Source organism: Eulemur rufifrons, chromosome 18, assembly GCF_041146395.1.
Source record: "Eulemur rufifrons isolate Redbay chromosome 18, OSU_ERuf_1, whole genome shotgun sequence".
In the NCBI taxonomy this organism is placed as follows: domain Eukaryota; kingdom Metazoa; phylum Chordata; class Mammalia; order Primates; family Lemuridae; genus Eulemur; species Eulemur rufifrons.
In genome coordinates this window covers 4,644,804-4,657,413 of record NC_091000.1, presented here as the reverse complement: position 1 = coordinate 4,657,413, position 12,610 = coordinate 4,644,804, and the positions used below count along the sequence as shown (strand labels likewise).

Sequence of the window (12,610 nt, the reverse complement as noted above, 5' to 3'; positions counted from 1 at the left end):
CAGAGCAGTCATGCACTGTCTCCACCCCCCTCCCCACCCGATTAGTAGGATCCATTCATAGCTACTCACTACTGCAGGATTTGACCTGAGAAATGCTAGGATTTATTAACTCAGCAGTTGTTTTGAAAAGTCCCTAAATAATCTTTGCCCTTGGCCAGCAAGGGAACTGCTAGTCTCGAGTTCTCAGAAGCAGCTGGTGAGGTTCTCAGCCAAGTTCTTCAGATGCAGGAAGTTCTTCAAGACATCCTACTTTGACACGGCATTTACAATTCTTTAAACCAGCCTTCCTGGATCTAGGAAATGTTATTCCTGACTCCTTCGACCCAGATACTGGCTAAAATTTAGTTTAGAATCTGTAGGTAATCACTCTTTCTTTGTTCCTTCTTTCTTTCTAAGAGCTGGCATGGTGATTAAATTTTTCTAAAACAGTCATATTAATGTGTTCAAAAACCCACTGCTGAGTCTCAGATAGAGGGTCACATCTGGCCATGAAAATCTTCTTCTCTGCGGGGTTGCAATCCATGCAGCTGTTGCTCACGGGATGAAATAATGTTCTGTCCTGGAGGAATCAGAAAGAAAAGACAAGACTGATGTGATACATGGTGAATGATTAGAACCCAAAATACACAGCAGTGAAATATTTCTGTCTACATTTCAGTATATGCCCATTGTATAAATAGACCCACTCCCAAATCAAACAGTAGCAGGTAGAGTTGCCAGCGTGAAACACGATTTTCTAGGAGCCACTGGCATGACGTGGGGCCTCTCAGCAGGTTCAACCAGAGACAAAAATTCATTCATTCATTCAAGCACTCATTCATTTTCTTAGAAAAGCAACCCATCCATGTCCTGCTCTGTGGCGAGCCTATTGTATTATGCATGGATTTTGAAGACAGTAAGTATGTGGGGTTGCTTGTCCAGTGGCTAACAATCTATCTAGCTATTCAGGGAGAAACGTGGACACAAAACACTATGAGTCCATAGTGAACAATACCCACACAGACACACATGACTAGAAAGGTCATAATTTCCTCACATTGAGCCTCGAATGGGAAAGGGAAATACAGAAGAAATAGGAAGGAAGAGTACTGGGTGCTCAGCTGCCCTCTTCAGAAGAAGACTATGGGATTGGGGACAAGAGACACAGGCAACAGCTGAAGGTACAAACTCAAATTTGCTGGTTGTGCAGCGTCAGTCTCTTTTCAGCCCCTTTCTTGCTGTCACAGGTGTTCCAGGGGTGCAGTGCTCATTGCTTTCTGCATAATGGAGGCGGCAATGCTCATTTAGAAAAGCAGCCCCAGCTGCATGATTAGATAACAGCTCAGTGAATGGAAGGTGCGACCGACCGACCAGGGCACAGAGTTTGACCAGTGAGCAAGTTCTTATCTGGACAGGCCCCATCAACACACACCCCTTTTTATTGTGCAAGTGAGGAAAAGGGAGGTAATGGTCTAGAAAAAGATCTTCCCTTAACTAGTAATACATTTTCTCTTGTATGTTATGTATGCTTTAAAAAAGTGCCAGTAATATGAGAAAATATCCCCAAATCACTGCTTAAATCTTAGGATCAAGTAATGTTTTATTATTTAGCTTAGTAAATGTTTAGAGGTTCTGGTTCTCTTTCTAACTGAGAAATACCGTACTTGCAATGCTTTTAGAATTAAGAGTTTCTCAGGCATGCTTTGTAAACATTTCTGGGTTGCTCCCGGATTATAAGACTCCATCAACCAATATTTAATGTCCTTTTAGGATCCGGATGTTTGCATAGGTAGGCGCAGCACAGAGGAAGAAAGAATAAGGAAGGAGGAAGTCGACCTGCAGGCAGTTTAGTTAGCCTGTTTCTATTTTCAGTGTAAACAATGAGCTATGCTAAGACAAAGGCTCCCTATTCTCTTCTGCTCTCTTTAAAGGCAAAGTGTCCTCAGCTCACTGTGGATTTTACTTTCCTTGCACACAGAGGGCTCCCGAGGTCTGCTTACCGCTTTCTTCCCCCAGCTGCTTCATCTTTTTTTTTTTAATTTGAACATTTACTTTTTTTTTTTTATTTCATCTTATTGTTATGGGGGATACAGAATTGCAGGTTACATACGTTGTCCATGTACCGCCTTTCTCCCCAAGTCAGAGCTCCAGGCGTGTCCGTTCCCCAGATAGTGCACGTTGCACCCATCGTGTAGGTATATATCCCTCCCTTCCCCAACCCCCCTTCCCGAGTCAGCACCTTCAAGCGTTACCATTCCCCAAAGGGTGCGCAATGCACTCATTGATAGGCATACACCCATCCCCTCCCCCACCCCCCACCTCAGTCTGATATCCAATTGGTGTCGTTCCCAGATGTGTATTTAGGTGATGATCAGGGAAACCAGTTTTCTGGTGAGTACATGTGATGCTTGTTTTTCCATTCTTGGGATACTTCACTTAATATAATGGGTTCCAACTCTCTCCAGGAGAACCATAGAGATGTCGTATCTTCATTATTTCTTATAGCTGAGTAATATTCCATGGTATACATATACCACAGCGTACTAATCCAATCATGTATTGATGGGCATTTGGGTTGTTTCCACATCTTTGCTATTGTGAATTGTGCTGCTATAAACATTCGGGTACATGTGTCTTTGTTACAGAATGACCTTTTTTCCTTTGGGTATATGCCCAATAATGGGATTGCTGGATCGAATGGCAGGTCTACTTGAATCTGTTTAAGATACCTCCATAATGCTTTCCACAGGGGTTGCACTAGTTTGCAGTCCCACCAGCAGTGTATGAGTGTTCCTGTCTCTCCACATCCACACCAACATGTGTTGTTTTGGGTTTTTTTGATAAAGGCCATTCTCACTGGGGTTAAGTGATATCTCATTGTGGTTTTGATTTGCATTTCTCTGATGATTGGGGATGTTGAGCATTTTTTCATATGTTTGTTAGCCATTCTTATATCTTCTTTCGAGAAGTTTCTATTCATGTCATTTGCCCACTTTTTGATAGGGTTGTTTGGTTTTTTCTTGCTGATTTTCCTGAGTTCTAAATAGATTCTTGTTATCAGTCCTTTATCTGATGTGTAGTATGCAAATATTTTTTCCCATTCTGTAGGTGGTCTGTTTATTCTCTGGACTGTTTCTTTGGCTGTGCAGAAGCTTTTTAATTTAATCATGTCCCATTCATTAATTTTTGTTGCTGCTGTGATTGCCTTGGGGGTCTTCTTCATAAAATCTTTACCTAGGCCAATGTCTGTAAGAGTCTTTCCTACATTTTCTTCTAGAATTCTGATTGTATCACGCCTAAGGTTTAAGTCTGTTATCCACCGTGATTTGATTTTTGTGAGAGGTGAAAGCTGTGGGTCCTGTTTCAGTCTTCTACATCCAGCTGCTTCATTGACTCCACTCGTGTCTGGCCCTGGGGGAGGCTCTGAGAAACTCTGTCCCACTCTGGGTGGAGGACGCAGGTTCCCGGAGGAAGGAGACTGTGCCCGCAGCTCACTGCACATGTGCCCTTCTTCCTTGGGGTCCTGCATGCTCGCCGTCATGGGTCCCTTCTTACGGCCTCGGGGCTCCCAAGGCATAGGCTGCTTGGCGTCCTGCCCCTTCCTTCCCAGCATCTCCCACACTCAGCCCCCACCCCCAACCACCAGTTATGCTACACGGACCTAATATATTTAGGTCAGTTTTTCAAAGAGCATTCTTCTTCTTCTTTTTTTAAATTTGTATAAATTTAACGGGTACAGTGCAGTTTTGTTACATGGACACATTGTGTAGCAGTGAAGTCTGGGTTTTTAGGTAACCTGATGGTTACCCAAATAGTTGTCCCCATTAAGTAATTTCTCATCCCTCACCCCCATCCCACCCTCCCACTCTTCTGAGTCTCCAGAGACAATTATTCCACACTCTATGTCCCTGTGTACATGATGTTTAGCTCCTACTTGTAAGTGAGAACATGTGGGATTTGACTTTCTGTGTCTGAGTTATTTCACTTAGGACAGTGGCCTCCAGGTTCATCCATGTTGCTGCAGAAGACACGGTTTTATTCTTTTTTATGACCGAATAGTATTCCACTATATCTCTCTCTATATATCTACATATATATCACATTTTCTTTATTTGCTTATCACTGATGGACACTTGGGTTGATTCCACGTCTTTATTACTGTGAATAGTAAACACATGTGATCAACAGATGAGTGCAGGTATCTTTTTTATATAACAATTTCTTTTCCCTTGAGTAGATAACCAGTAGTGGGATTGCTGGATCCAATGGCAGTTCAAAGAGCACTCTTATAGTCATGAGAGCTGTTGTGCTCATGAAAATCCTTGGTGACCTGCTAAATTTTCCCATCCACGTACTAACCAGGCTCAACCCTGCTTAGCTTCCAAGATCAGACGAGATCAGGCACGTTCAGCGTGGTATGGCATAGACATAGACATGACCTGCTAAATTCTAATTCACTGTGTTTCATGAACATGCACCTCTTCCCCCTCAACATTATCTGTATTTCTTCCTGTTTTCTTACTTTTATCAAGAGCTCAAGTTGGACCTCCAGATGCTCACAGTTTCTTCCTCAAAACAGATATTTTCATAAAAGCTAAACTATGAGAAAAGGAGTAGAACAAGTTTCTACTCTTTCTTCCACAGCTTATAGACCTCAGCTTGCATGCAAAAGTCAAACCAGATTTTGGGAACATTTTTAATTTTCTGAACATTATTTTCTGAGCCATAGGTGATCATATTTTTCCAAATCCCACCTTGGAACACATGCTCTGGCAAACACAGGTGTACTCATGGGGCAACCAGGCAAGTTATGAAGATTCAGCACCGCCCTGAACAGGCCAGAATACATTTTCTGTACTTGGACTTCACATTCTCATAAAAGCTGAAAAATTGCATTCCCTACAATCTGTCTATGCCTGAGAAGCTGCATCAGTAAAATGAGGGGGTGGATTAGACACATCTCTAAAGCCTCTCCCAGCCATAAAATTGAATGAACATTTTATTCTGAGGTTCCCTGGCGACAAAACAAATGACAAGGTGTCAAACTGGAGACCATCCACGGTATTCAGCGATCTACAGATTGACTGTTCCCGGGTTACAGTCCAAGCTCTGCTCACCCTTGTTTTTGGGGTGTCCAGCAAGTCCTGGAGGTGAAGCTTCTGGGAGCTTCCTCCGCCTCCACCAGAGCACATATTTTTCACTGTTGACCTTGGGGCTACAGAATTGCCATCTTTATGTTTCTACTCAGCCAAGCTTTTGAATTACTAAATGTCTTTCCTGATGCCTTTCCTGGCTGGAATTAAGTCAGTGGATCGAGTAATTGGTCCTTGAATGTGGTCTCTTGTTCTACGCCAGCCCTTCACCCCTCTGCCCTTTGTCTCAGTGGTCACGACAGCGAGGGCTCCAACAGAACTGAAGACAGTTTTGTCTGTGGAATAGACTTCCGAGTGCTTTGGCAAGTTTGCTGTTCCATAACAATCCTCCTTAAAGGACGATAGAAGCTGTTCTGTCTTTGCTTTTAACTAGATTGTTCTTTGTGGAGTCCTGAGAGAAGGCAGAGCTGTGGTCTGGCCGTTCACACTGGGCGGCCGCATTGCATTTTGCTTCACCCCTCCCGGCTTCCCTGGATGTCCGCTCCTTGTTTTTGTTTTGTTTTGTTTTGCCTAAGAAAATTAGAAATCCTTGAGCAGGACATGCCAAAGTTCCGATCCAGGATGACTGAACTACCCTCCTTAATCAATGCCCGGTGCCGGGCACTCCATCCACGCCGAACGTCATGAGTGGCACTTCTCAGGGACCTCACTGAAAGGGACTCGTCTTCAAAGTGGTCCCACGGACTTGGTTGTCACCCATGAGACACTTTCTGGCATTTACAAGTCTGCTCTAAATTTATTAGGTTTCATACTTACATAGGGCCTGAACTTTGAAAGAACAAGTGAGTTAGAGAAAACATTCCGCACTGTGCTAGGGGGCTGGAGAAGAACTGAACACCAGAGACACAAAGACAGTAAACTAGGTGGGTGAGTTCAGGACGGGCAGGAAGTGGATTCTGAGAATACAACTACCACATGGTGGGAGGTGGGGCAGCGGGGGGCTGGGGAGACTGCTTGGGATTTGTGGCTATCGGGCATTTGTCAAATTCCAGTCCTGAGACTCACTGGCTATGACCTTGAACAAGTTACTTAATCTCCGAACCTTGGCTTACTTATTTATAAAACAGGGATGATAACACGCCTCACAGGTTTGTTGTGAGGGTAAAATGAGTGAATATAGGTGAGATCGTCGGCACATTGTCGTGCATATGAGCCAGTACCCAAGTGACACCCTTCCCTTCCCCTGCTGTTTTGTTAGGAGTATCCTCAGTTCTAAAAATCATAATATATCAACCATCTGGTCTGAGACCAGCTATTCAACACCAAATTGTGTTTTCTAAAATCCTAGCAAAATAGAACTTGCAAAAATTAGCCTCTGCCTCTACTGGTTATCCGGATTGATGCAATAGTACCTCCTATTTTAAGCAAGAGGACTTAGGGAACCAAGATAACCTATGGCTCAGAAATGAGCTCTTCTGTGTAATTCTGGTCAGAGTTTGCATCTGGTTTACGTGTTCGGGCCCTTTGCCTAGGATACATTATTCAGGTCAGTTGAGTTCAACAGAGACTTATTAAGTGCCCTTTATTTTCTGGTATGTACTGGGAGAGAGGCATAGAAAGGTAGCCTACGATGCCTCCTTCGACCCAAGAAGTAGGAGAGACCAACAGGTAACCAAGAAATGTTAGAAGTAAAGAAGCGTCAATGAGATTGTAGATGAGGGTGAATAGGATGAATTAGGTTATTTCAGACACAGGGGAGAATACTTGAAAAACAAATGTGAAATAACATGTAGGTTTATGCATTCTAGTTATTCAACAAAAAATGTACTGGGCACCTACTATTTGCCAGGCGCTGTTTGAGGTGCTGGGAACGTATCCATGAAGTTGATGAGACAACTCCCTTCTCTCCCGGAGCTTCCAAGCTGGAGGTAGGGGTGGGGGTGGGCGTGGGGCGCAAACAGACAAGGCATGTGACAGGTAAAGGTGCAGCCTGCTCAAAGGGGACATGAAAACAACTGAGGAAGTCGGGAGGACCTGGAGTGCCAAGTGTGGGGCCAGTGTGGAGATTTAAATAGAGTGGCCAGAGTGAGCCTCACTGAGGAGGTGACATTTGGGTGGTCGTGAGGAAGGGAAGGGAATTAGCCACGCGAATGTCTGGGTGAACGGGGTTCCAGACACAGGGACCGGCCCCCGCACCCCGGTGGCCGTAGGCACAGTGAGGAGGCCGGGGAGGGGGGAGCAGCAGGAGATGCGTCGTGTGCAGGAGACCAGCGTGTCACCTGGCACAGCTGGAGCCTGAGGAGGGGAGCATTCCGGACAGGGGCAGCTGCGAGGCGGGCAGGACCACGTCATGACGGCCCCGGGGTGCAGCGCGGGCCGGACTTCTCGTGCAATGCGGGGAGTGGTCGCAATGGGGTCGCGGGCTCCAGAGCTAGAGTGGCGGGGAGGGGCAGGGGTGGAGGAAGGCGGGCGCTGGGCTGCAGTGAGAGAGGACAGGACAGTCGCAGGTGACCAGGTGATGCAAAAAACGGACCCAGTGGGGATGGCTGGGGTTGAGCCAGGGCGTGATATCTCCGAGGGATGTTTGGCGAGTTGAGTGCGTAGGGCGTTCTGATGAGGGGGATGTGGCGGTTGAGGTGGAGGGAAGGGGTGGGCGACTGGAGGGAAGGCAGAATTGAGGCAAGAAATGCAGACAGAGGGACAGGATTGGGGCGGGAATGAGGTGGTTTCTGTTTCGGGTGTGATGAGCTAGGGATGCTCACGGGATGCCGAGCTTGCTGATGCCCAGTACGAAGTTGGATGTAGACCGGATCTCAGGACAGCTCCTCTGTGTACAGTGGGGAGAGGCCAGTTACTCTCTCCCATTTATTTCCATGTAAGTAGAAAACTAATTATAAGGGAATATAGATTGAAAGAGGATGCTTTTGTAAGGGAGAACTCCTTCATATTGGCCCTGCGCCGTGGCTCACGCCTGTAGTCCTGGCACTCTGGGAGGCCAAGGTGGGAGGATCCCTTGAGTTCAGGAGTTCGAGACCAGCCTAAGCAAGAGTGAGACCCCGTCTCTTCCGAAAATACAAAAAGTAGCTGGGTGTGGTGGCGTGTGCTTGTAGTCCCAGCTACTCTGGAGGCTGAGGCAGGAGGATCGCTTGAACTCAGAAGTTTGAGGTTGCTGTGAGCTATCATGACGCCACTGCACTCTAGCCCATGGTGACAGAGCAAGACTCTGTCTCAAAAACAAACAAACGAAAACCCCAGAAAAATCCTCCTTCATGTTCAATACCATTTATGTCTAATATGGATATGAGAGAATGAAAGCTTGGAATTATGAGACTAGTTTTACTCCCGGCTTTATCTCTGACAATGATCTTTGATGGTCACTCCGTCTGTCAGTGAGTCAGGTTTGCCGTCTGCACAGCGAGTGGATGGGGAGGAGGAGAGTGGGAGGAGACAAGTATTAAAAGATCTGCTTTCCCACCTCTTAGGGCTGTGGAGAAGGAGGAGGTTGATATATGACTATTCTTCGAGCTCTCTGGAAGGCAGACAACTTCGGTGGGCTTTTGCTGCCTATTTTTACTGTTGGCATCTGGGAGAGTGCAAATAACACCTTGATAGGCATAAAAGGGACAAAGCAGCCTTCTTTGACAGCTAGAATTCCTCGCAGGAGGAGAAAATTGGTCTCCTCGCATTAGTGGTTAATTTAGCCAATCAGCAAGAAAGCAGCTTCATGCCCTGGTGGAGTCCCGGGTGCGTGCTGAGTCAGTGCTGGCTACGGCAAACTGCAAATCCTTCTGCTCCTCTCCCCAGCTCTTTTGGGCTACAGGCAAGTGACGCGCACGACCTATCCTCAAGTCTCCGCAGAGCAGCCAGGATCATTAAAAAATCTGTTCTGATGTGTTAGATTTCTGCTCTTCGAGCCATTCAAAGACTTCCCACTGAATTCTTAGCATGGTCCCCGAGGTCTTGTGCAGACCTGCCCCAGCCGACGTCTGGTCTGACCATATAGTTCACCATTTTCCTTCACACTCCTGCCTGTCAACCAGCATCTCTCTGTTCTTCAGAGAAAATCAAGATCTTGCCTGCCTCGGGGCCTTTGCACAAGTTGATCTGTATGCCTGGGATCTTTTTCTCTATCACTTTCTTCTCCTAATTCCAACTCATCTTTTAGGTCTCCATTTAAAAGTTAGTTTGTCAGAGAAGCCTTCCCTGCCCTTCGGACCTGGCCGGTGCTCAGTGTTTTATGTTCTCCTGGTATCCTAGACACTTAATTTATTTAAGTAGTTATTTGTCTGCCTCCCCTAACCTGAAAGCTGCCTAAGCAGAGAAAACCCATTGTGTTTCATATCTTGTTTCCATTTGTCCATATCTCTTTATCTCCCCTCAGTAAACCTGTGGGGAGTCATGTGAACATAAGAGCTACTGTTTATCAGGTGTGCATCTGTGTGGCAGGCAGTGCTAAGTATTCTACCCAGATTTTCTCATTTTTTCCTACCTAAACCACCTAAGCAACCAGAAGACATAGTGCATGTGGAGAAGCAGGAAGCCAGATTCAGTTATTCATTCACTCAACAAAACTAACTAAGCACCTACCATGCACTATACAGTGTTTTAGATGCTGGCGTACGAATGAAAGATAGCAGAGAAAAATCCCTGCTCTCATGAAATTTTCATTGTAATATTCAGCTATAGCTAAATGAAATAGTAAATAAATGAATAATATAAAAATTGCTAGTTAGCCCATCTTTTCCTGCATGTAAATATACATGGAGAATTAAAATCAAATCAGAAGATATCTTGTGGAACACATGGGATAGTAATAGTTAACATTAATTGAACTCTTTTTATGTGCCATCCTCTCTCTCTCTCTCTATATATAATGTCTTTTTTTCCTTTGAGTAAATACCCAGTAGTGAGAATGCTGGATCAAATGGTAGGTCCAACACTTTCACTTGAGTGTTTACAGCAGCACAATTCACAATCACAAAGATGTGGAAACAACCCAAGTGCGCATTGATACATGAGTGGATTCATAAAATGTGGTATATGTATACCATGGAGTTCTACTCAGCCATAAAAAAATGGCTAACTAATACCTTTTGTAACAACCTAGATGGAACTGGAGACCATTGTCTTAAGTGAAATATTGCAGGAATGGAAAAACAAACACCATATGTACTCACTATTAAATTGGAACTAAATGATCAACACTCATGTGTACATTTCATAGTAAAATTCAATGGAAATCAAGCAGGTGCGGGGGAGGGGATGGATAAGTTCACACCTAATGGGTACAATGCACACTATTTGGGTGATGAACACATTTATAACTTTGACCCAAACTGTACCAAAGCAATTCATGTAACCAAAACGTTTGTACCTCTGTAATATTCTGAAATAAAAATAAATAAATAAATTTTATTTAGTCATCAGAATAACTTGCTAAACTAGATATTATTATTATACTATTATCCCCATTTTATAAATGAGGAAACAGAAATTCATAGTAAGGAAGTTTCGCAAGGTGTCAGAGCCACGCCCCAGAGTGGAGCCAATGATCATGGCGGGACCCAGAGCCTGTGCTTTCGTCCTCTGAGTTACATTGTATCCTGCTTCTCAGCGAGCCAGCTAGCACCCCTCCCTGCTCCAGCCCCACACAGGGAAAAATTGCCCTCATCAGCAAATATTCATTTAAATTTTTCATAGTTCCTATCACTGAGTTTTTTTTTTTTTTTGATGTGACAGTCTAGATCTTGGCAGGCATTCAATTCAGGAAGACTTTATCCTTATGCAAGAAAAACCTGAGTTAGTCCTGACAGAGCCTTGCTACTTCTGAGTGCCCAGAGAAGGGCAGTTAGGCATATTAGGTGCGATGGCAGCAGTAGGAAGACTGCGAGTTAAAATGGCAACTGTTACAAAGTTGTGACAACTAAGTGACTGCAGCTGGGTTAGACACACAGATGAAAACAGTGGGCAGAGAGCACATTTATTGAAAAGGCAGCTTCTTCACTGGGGTGCATGTACCGCCCTCCTGGGAGTAAACCTCACTCTTCGTTGACAAGGCAGCTCAATTGTCAATTTGAACTGAACTATTCTGCAGAAGGAGCATAATTTCTTAGGTAAAGTGACTTAGGTCTTCTGCTACAAATAGTGGGACACTGAAGACATTGTGCATATGGTTTTTAGCAAGATGTTTAAAATGCCCATTCTTGATGTCTTACGGGCAAGCTGGAGAAGGGTGGCCTGGAAGATACTGGGTGAATTGGTGTCTGCTTGAGTAACTGCCTCCGGATGATGCTCATCAATGCACCACTGTCACCTCTGTCATACGACAGAGGGCTCAGTTCTTGACTTTGTGCACTGAGATCAACCACCTAGATGAGGGCATGAATGGATGCTGTGGATGGAACAAAACTAGTTCAATCGCTAGTAAGTCGGATGGAAGAGTCAGAATCCAGGTTGGGGCAAATATGGTAGAATTTAATAGAAACAGATGGGTAGCCACGTGAATATAAAAGATGAACTATACAGGTGTAAAACGGTGTCTGTGTAGCAGAACAAGAGACAGAGACTGTTTATTATTATTTTTTTTTTAAACACTGAATGCTCATTAAGAAGCCAAGCAGGTGAAGTTCAGGCAGAAAATCAATGAACTGATGCTAAAGTAAGAGAAATGTGGCTCGTAACAAAGGGCGCCAGAAACTCCTCTGACTCTCCTCGGCTGCAGCGTAGCGAGAACACCGAGTTCCAGGCGAGGCATCACGCTGCGCTAGGACTAACCCGAGTGCGTCAGGAAATTGAGGTAGAGCCCAATGAAGGCATATGACGAATAGTGGCAGCAAGTCGGGCCACTTAATTGGAAGTAAAGATTAAAGTCCAGGCAAGCATTGGTAAATATTTGAGATCCGTCTTAGGTAAAACAGATTAGACTTAATCTGCGTGGTACCAAAGGCCAGGGAAGAACTTTCTAACAGTCGGGACTGTCCGGAAATGAATGAGCTGACCTGGGAGAATACAACTGCCCAAGCCTGACTGCCAGGCTGGGATTCTGTAGGGATTTCATACACCAGACCCAACGTTTAATCACATGCCTTTTTAGTTGAACATGTATATAGTTTCCTCACTTTTGTTCCTCCTAAATCAATACCTAACCAGAATGATTTAAAGTAACAGCCTTGTGGCCCTCCATCTGGAATCTCCGTGGGACAACGCACCCCACTTTGTGAGCTGAAGGGCGACAGGCCTGGCATATATCACATGTTACGATAAACAGTCACAGGCAGGCGCATGCCAAGGATTCCTCCCACTCGCTGTTTAAACCTGGGCCTGCCGCATTGTTATCAGATTAGCCTGGCAGGTGCTTTGTTACCTGCACTTCCTGTTTGATGCTATTTTCAAGTCCTTTCTTGTGGAAGTTAAACTATAAAAACATCCCAGAGAGAAACTAAGAAAAGTATTTTAAAGTCTTTTACTTTTTGCCTTTGGGGAGGTTGTGTATGTGGTTTTGAGACAAAGGATGTGTTAAGTTTTATGCAGCACAGATT

The 12,610-nt window shown here is 44.7% G+C and overlaps 1 protein-coding gene across 1 annotated transcript in view; it reads right to left on the bottom strand.

Moving 5' to 3' along the window:
* Positions 1-391: 391 nt before the first annotated feature.
* GALNTL6 (polypeptide N-acetylgalactosaminyltransferase like 6) overlaps positions 392-12,610 on the bottom strand; it is an 851,955-nt gene continuing 839,736 nt past the window's right edge. The window contains exon 12 of the mRNA XM_069493359.1: positions 392-559. Within this exon, the coding sequence (XP_069349460.1) occupies positions 392-559 (168 nt within the window). The remainder of the gene's footprint in view (positions 560-12,610) is intronic.